Raw genomic sequence first — 8,346 nt, forward strand, 5'->3', positions numbered from 1 at the left:
TAAGGCATTCAAGAAACTATGAACCTAACACTCTGATACCACGTATTGAGAAAAACCGCCCACGAATAAGTAGAAAAATAACTGAGAAATTCAAAGAAAGCAATAAAACTGGAAACATAAGAATTTACATGGAGAACTCCCAACTTGAAGAAAAACCACGACCCATAAAAAAGAAATCCACTATGTGAAAAATTGTTACAATCGCACAAAACAATTCTCTCTCCCGATCCCAATTACAAGAGCACTCTCTCAAAACTTTTATACTACTTACACCCCTTTCCCATTATCAAACTAGAAAATACATAAAGAGAATTTAACTAGAGTTAACACACCTAAGCTTAAAGTGTTTCTAACTGGGATGACTTGAAACTAGAGGTATAGGCTCCATTTATAGGCTTGAAGCCCATCCTCATTCTTCAATTTTACCGATATGGGACAAACTACACTTCTAATATTTTTCCAAAACCAAACAAATTCCACCTTAGTAAGATATTTGAAGAATCTACAGCTTATGGAACATCCATTGTTTTCACTGACAACCATAATTCTCATATCATGGAATTATAACCTACTCCACCATAAAAAGTAGATCACATGGAATACCTGAAAATCCTTCAAACATCAATATAACTTCCACCACACACCTTGCATATCCGCCAAGTCAATGCTCATGTGAAAACTTTTGGAACCGCTAACATCACATCCTCTATCATGGTAAAACAGATACAGCACGAGGATAAATATTGCCTTGCTTCAATGGAAGAGATTGTCATCTTCCGTGATGATGGAGACAACATTAGTATCTGACTCAGAGCTTTTTGATGAACTTGCTCTGTTAGGACAATCCTTTTTCATGTGTCCAGACTGTTCACATTCCCTACAATCCTTTTTATGCATGAACTATTTCTTCTTCATCCACTTGTTGGCTACTAGTACTGAATCCTCTTGTGAAGTACGCCTTTCACTATTCAGTCTTCTTTCCTCAAACAAAAGTTTACTAGCAAACTCAACAAACGCTAACTAAAGTTTTCTTCTCGTACATTAAAATTGGTTTCATGTATTCATGAGAAGGAGGAAGTGACCAGAGGAGTTGGGGTGCCTTATCTTAATTTTCTATCTTCACTCTCATCGCCTCCATCTCAGAAACAATGCCATTGAGAATAGCCAGGTGATCTGATATTTTTGTACCTTCCACCATTCGCAAGGTGTGAAACTGATCCTTCAGGCACAAACGATTTGAGATGTTTTTTGCTTGATACGTTACTTCTAGCTTCTCCCAAAGCTCTTTGGCTTTTGTAATTCCATGCACATTTGTAAGAATATTTTTAGCCTGATTGCACTTGAAGCTCTCAAATCCATCTCCTCCCAATCTTCATCGCTCATGCTGGATGTCTTAGAACCTTTACTGGAATCACCGTTGGACTCTCCTTGACCACCATCACTGCTTAACTCTTTAGAAGCTCCAGAGCTTGGTCTTCCGTCCAAGGCCTTATGTAACCCAGCTTCTATCAGCACATCATTGACTTGCACTTTCCACAAGCCGAAGTTGATCATTCCATCAAATTTCTTCACATCAATCTTTACTAAACTCATAAATTTTGACATATCTGCTTCTTTTCCTAGCAAAACAATAAATAATGAACAACTTACACTATTCACAAACACCTCAGCCTGTTTCAAGAATTATTTTATAATGTGGAAGGTCAGATAAAGCTGCAACCATAGAGCATACTAAGACATTCAAGAAACTACGAATCTGACGCTCTGATACCACTTGTTGGGAAAACCCCCCCACTTTCACTGCATGAATAAGCAGAAAAATAACAAAGAAATTAAAAGAAAGCAATAAAATTGGAAACACAAGAATTTATGAGGAGAACTCCCAATTTGGAGAAAAACCACGACCCATCAGAAAGAAATCCACTATGTGAAAATTTATTACAATCACACAAAACAATTCTCTCTCCCGATCCCAATTACAAGAGCACTCTCTCAAAGCTTTTATACTACTCACACCCTTTTCCCACTCTCAAACTAGAGAATACATAAAGAGAATTTAACTAGAGCAAGCACACCCAAGCTTAAAGTGTTTCTAATTGGGACGACTTGAAACTAAATGCATAGGCTCTTTTTATAGGCTTGGAGCTCATCCCCATTCTTCAATTTAACCGATGTGGGACAAACTGAATTTCTAATATTTTGCTAAAACCCAACAGAAATCTGCCGTGAGACTCATCATCTAGTGTGATAACATAAGTGTCGGGGCACTTGCTGCCAATCTAGTTTTTCATGTCTGAACGAAACATATTGAAATTAATGTCCACTTCGTTCGAGATCAAGTTATTAAAGGAGTAGCAGAAGTACGATATGTTCCCACGGGCAATCAAATAGTGGAGTGTCTAACAAAATTGTTGAATCACACTCAATTCTACTGCCTTCAATCCAAACTTGGAGTTCTTGAACTGCCCTCTAGTTTGAGGGGGGATATTAGGGAGATAAACAATGCCAACCTGGAGCACGTCAAAAGAGTCAAATGCTGCCAGCTCACAAAGAATCCACATCAAGTGTGCCACAAGGGATATAAAAATATTCACCAGAGAGCTAGGCCAAAACCATAATCGGTTATGAATTTGTTTTAATTTTATTCCCTTTCTCCCGTTAGGATTGTGCCATCTGTATTTTTCTTTTCATTTATTCTTCTTTATTCTTTTGCTCTAAATGAGGGTTAGTGTGTAAAAGTGGCATCCCTACCTCTATGTGAATATACAATAAATCAAGAGAAATTATCCTTGAATTTCGCTATTTGTGAATCTTTAAGTGTAGAAGTTGAAGGAAAATTTTTTCTAGACCTACAACATTCATTAAAAATATATTCCAAACCCATGAGTTTTATCTCTTATTCCCGAGAATTTTATTCCAAGCAACACATGGGTTTGGCTTCAAATGCCAAACCCCCTAATGCCAAACACCCCCTAACTGGGATAAGAGAAGGACTAAGATGGATTTTGTCTTTTTGTATTCCTCAAATCATATTTAAATCTGATTATCTTCAAATCATTGATTTGATCATGGAAAACTGGAAGCGGATGGAGAAATCAACAATTGTATTGATAAAATTTTGATGTTCATTAGGGATTTTGAGTATATTAAATTCCTCTTTGCTCCTCAAAGGTGTAATAATCTAGCTGTTATTGTAGCCAAATCAATAAAGAATAGATCATAGGGGTGTTTGGGAGGAACATTTTCCTAATATTTTTCTTGGTTTTGCTCTATAGTATTGGATGTAAACTCTTTTTGTTGTCCAAGTGGTTGAATAAAATGAGGTTTTTGATTAAAAAAATTATGTAAAAATATTTTTTATATTTTTAGTTTTGTAATAAGAAACGTTAATTTTTTTTTTCAATTTGATTATCCTCTTATTTTAAATTTAATGAAATTTATGAGAATTAGAAGCTTGAACATGGGTGGATTTATATAACTCGAATAAAACGCGCAAAAAAGTAAATCAATTTTTTTCCTCTTAGCCCTTTTAATATAGGGTCAATTGCGAATATATGTACAAAGTATTGGCATATATAGCACAATACAAAAAATTTACAAATCTAGCAATGTTTAAATCCAGTATCTAGAGCCGATCACTAATAGCAAATCTATCACTGATAGATTTCGTTAAATTTGCAATTCTATAAAAATGTTGTGATACATTTAATTATTGACCTAAAAAATTGGGTTTAATTTTCATTCATTCGGTTTCAAAATGTTATTTTTTTTTTATTGAATCCTGAATTTAATTTATATTTGGTACTTGTTTCAAATCATTACATTTTTACTCCGTTTCAATTTGGACTATAGGACTTCAAGATTTACTCTTTCAACTATGATATTTCATTGAATACTCATATTCTATAATTAATTTTAAAGTTTATTTACTAATTTAAAATAATTAAATTAGTCATTAATTTTCATCCCTATTAAATTGTTCGCATCATAATCATTTTAAATTAGTTAATTGAAAATTAAAATTAAATACAGAAATAATTATTAAAACTTAAGAATAAAAATATAGAATATATTTTGAAACTTATCAACTAAACAAAAATTAAATTCAAAACTCAAAATTCTAAAAATATAATTAACATTTTAAAATATTAAGATTAAATACAAGACTAAACTTAAAATTCAGGATGAAGGTGTATTTTTTTCGAAAATTAAAACAAAAAAAAGAAAAATTACGTGGTGGGTGGGGCCGAGAAAAGGTGGGCGTGGAGGCCAGTCATAATCTTAAGACACAACCCGCTAGAACTAACGGAATTAAGATGGGTTAACCACCCCGTTGTCAACTTCAATCCAACAAAATTCTAGTGAAGTGGACGCGAAGTAAACAAAACGAACATCTCACTAATCAATTTCATTAACCTCCTCCATTTTCAGCCCACCAGTACTCCAAACTTCAATCCAACCCCTTTAAAAACCCCCACTTATCCCATCCATCTTTTCACACTCATTTTTTTTACAAATTCTCTCCAACCCGGATAATATAATTAAGATAATTTTTCCCTCCCGGAGAGGTTTGCCTTCAGTGGCGGCGCTTGCAGCGATCATGGATGGAGAAGACGGCGGCGGGCGGCTGATTGTGAGGGGTAGAGCGGAGATTGACACTAGAGCGCCGTTCAAGTCCGTCAAGGAGGCAGTCATGTTGTTTGGAGAGAGAGTTCTAGTTGGAGAAATTTATGCCAACAAAATTAAGGAAGTATGTATATTATATAGTTCGGGTTATTTTTAAAAATAGAAAAATGAATCAAAATATTTATAAAATATAATAAAATTTTATAATTATCAAGATAGATACTAGATTTTATTCATGTTTATCAATGACATAAAATTTTAAAACTATCAATGATAGTCGTTCTATTAGTGTCAATCAATGATATTTATAGACATTGATAGAGCGTCTATCATTATAGTTTTAAAAGTTTGTTATATCTTTTAAATATTTTTAAAAGTTTTATTATTTGAAATAATTTTTCTTTTTTACTACTACTCTTATTATTACGGAAAAAATTTGGGTGGCCACACCTATATATTATTATGCAGCCTTGCAACATAAATGAAAAAATTGCAATGGAACAATTTTTTTTTTAATATTTAAGAAAATGTTATTTTTTTATATTTTTTTATTATTATTTTTTTTGTGGGTAGAGAAATGGGGAGAAAGACTGCACCTCCCTATATATTTCATAGATTAGTTTTGTTAGGTAACTAATTAAATTATATGACCATCCGATATTCTATTATTAAAACATTGAATTAGTTTTTAAGAAAATTAAATAATTGAATATAATTCGATTGACATAATATTTGTATTATTAATTTTGAATACAAAGGTCCAATCCTCTCATCCACATATTGTCAAAAGAAAAAATAGTGTTTATGTTTTTTTTTTTAATTGTTTAATCTGATTTTTTGGAGGTGGGGAATTTGAACTTTTATGATATTTCAATCCATATAAGTTATAGTTTAGATTGCTGAAATTTGTTTGATGTCACAATGAAACTTGAAAATTTTGTTTGGTATCATAATGAAACTTGAAAGTTTTTTTATTTTATTTTTTTATTATTATTTTTTTTTTTTTGTACTTTAATTATATACAATATGGAAATGTTGAGTTTCATTTCATTTTTTGGAAGGAAGGATGATAATTGATGTTAGTCATTTTTATGGGTAAAAGTAAGTTCTCTTTCTTTCTTTGAAATTGAGTAAAAATAAGTTAAGAGAGTGGTATAATTTGGATTCATTTTTCTTTGTTAGTGATTGATATACAACTCTAGTCTTGTTTTTCAAAAGAGCTCTCAATTAGCTCCTACACTTTTACTAGGAAGGTATAACTTGGATTCATTATAATTAGTTGAATTCTGTAATATATATCTTTTTTATTACTTCAAACTCGTCTTTCTTCCCCCACTCATCATTCATACAATTATACCCGACCAATATATAACTTAACAACTTTATTTTAATTTCTCCTTTTAAATTCAGGCTTTGTCTTCTCTTAAATTTCATACTAAGATTTTTTTTTTTTTTTTTTAAATATAAACATTTGATTTTTTAATCAGATTCTAATATATATATATATATATATACTATTATTTTGATTTTAAAATTTTTGTTTTGTGGTTCAAAATATTACACAATAAATAAATAAATTTATAGATGAAAATATGTTTATAAGCTCAATGTTTAAAAATTAAATAGTTCCTAAAGTAAAAAGATAAAAATTAGCATCAAAATGAGGGGATAAGTTGCCGACACATAAAACTACACTGCACACACAATATGTAATTATAAAATATGGTTTATTATCCAATTATAAAAAAAAACTAAGCCGTTACAAATCAAAGTTGATCAATTGTTAATTCTCATAAAAATTTAAGGAAAAAAACCTTAAATTTATGAGATAAAGTTTTGCAAGTGTACGAGCATGACATCAATATATTCATTATAATTAGAAACAATCCAAATTGTGAAGGTTATATTAGCTAAATATATGCTTTAGTCCTTAATAATTTGTTGTTTTTCAATTGAACCCCTTATTAAAAAAGAAAAAAGAAAACCAATATCAACCCTTGTACATAACTTAGAATTCACATACTTCTTAATAAATAGGTGAAAATTTAGGAGCGAAAAAACCGTCAACACAAAAATACCATACACTAAACATTATATATTTAATCCAGTCATATCATATGATTTAGTAAAATTTAGTTATTTCTTTCTTAAAAAAAAAGAGTAAAATTTAGTTATTTTATCAGATGTCAGAAAGAGGACAATCACAAACTAGAGTAGGTGTCTTAACTGCGGAGCTAGAAGGAACAAAGGAAAGCCTAGAGAAAGCGAAAGAAGAGAACGGGGTATTAGCCTTCTGCCTTCAATCTCTCACGGACGAGCTCGAGCGGACCAAACAAGAGCTCGAAAAACTGAAGTCAATAGAACACCAAAAACCGCACTGCCGCGACGATCATCATCAGCTTTCACTAGCCATGACAATCCATCCCGAGGTTGACGAAGATCTCAAATTCGTAGAGAATGAAAAAGAAAGCAGCAAAAATAATAATGGGGAAGAAACAAATAATAATAATAATAATGGTATAATATTGGAGAATAAAAGAAGCGTGAAATTTGCTACTGAATTGGACCGAATCATCGTTAGTAAGAAGGAGGAAGTATTATTGGCCCAAAAACCATCGTTATCGCCTCCGGCTTCTTCAGTTAAAAGGTCGAAGAAAAAGAGTTTGGTTCCTTTGGTTGGATGGCTTTTCGCTAAAAAGAAGGGAAATTATCAAGAAGTGTGATTTTGTGTAAGAGTAATTTTGATTTCGGCAATTAGATGATTAATCTGCGTGCAAATTCAAACTGGTTTTTGCATGTATTTTTAATCTTGGATTTTGCATGCTTAAGATTTTGCACTTGTGTATTGTGTGTAAGTTTTCGCTTATTGAATAAAAAACTTTGAACTTTCTCGATTAGGTTTGATGCCTTTACATCACCCATCCCATCAAAGGTATAAAATCATGATGCCTCGATTTTACGAAAATATAAAGAAAATGTCAATGACGATAGATATTTTCTAAAAAAGTTATAAAAGCAAATCGAAAAAAAAAATATTTAAATCAGTAAATAAGTAATATTCTATGATTGTTATTTGAACAAGTTAAAATGTTTATTATTCATATTATGACATTGTTGAAGGAGAAATTTTGGACCAACCACAAATTGTCACGTTGTTTACTAAATTAATGATGAAATTCTAAAATATTAAATTTGTGACCAATTAGGAGTTGACATGTGTCTCAAATTGAAGTTGAAGACAAATTTCGATGATGTCGGTTTCATCATGACCGTTGAATTGGATAAAAGTAACTTGGTCCAGTTTAATATATTATTATTATTTGGATTAAAGTCTCTAAACCCAAAAATAGGTTGAATTTGACCCAGATGTCAAATCAAACAAAATCCAACTAATTGGGCCCAAGAGTCATACTCATGGATCAACCAAACCCAAATCTAACTAATTGGGCCCAAGAGCCAGACCCATGGGTCAACTAAACCCAAATGCATGAAGCCCACCTGAGAACCCTATAAATAGAGTAGCTCTTCTCATTTGCAGAGGTAAGCAATTCTACATTCAAAGATACCCAAGACTAGAAGACAGAAAATCCTTGAAGACATAGACTCTTTCAAAACTTCTACTTCAAGAACGTTCGGTGTTTTTCTTCTTCAAGTCAAGCACATTCATTCAATCGAGAGAGAATCAGAGGATTAAGTACTAGATATCGAACCACATAGCAT

The 8,346-nt window shown here is 31.7% G+C and overlaps 1 protein-coding gene across 1 annotated transcript; it reads left to right on the forward strand.

Annotated features, from left to right (window-relative positions):
• The first annotated feature begins 4,477 nt into the window (after nt 1-4,477).
• Nucleotides 4,478-7,523, forward strand: LOC120074360 (WEB family protein (DUF827)). Its single transcript, XM_039027456.2, has 2 exons — nt 4,478-4,750; nt 6,810-7,523. The coding sequence occupies exons 1-2, from the start codon at nt 4,601-4,603 to the stop codon at nt 7,347-7,349; spliced, it is 690 nt and encodes a 229-aa protein (XP_038883384.1). The 5' UTR covers nt 4,478-4,600; the 3' UTR covers nt 7,350-7,523.
• Nucleotides 7,524-8,346: the final 823 nt, after the last annotated feature.

Source organism: Benincasa hispida, chromosome 3 (assembly GCF_027475165.1).
Source record: "Benincasa hispida cultivar pf3 chromosome 3, pf3_genome.v1.1, whole genome shotgun sequence".
Lineage (NCBI taxonomy): Eukaryota > Viridiplantae > Streptophyta > Magnoliopsida > Cucurbitales > Cucurbitaceae > Benincasa > Benincasa hispida.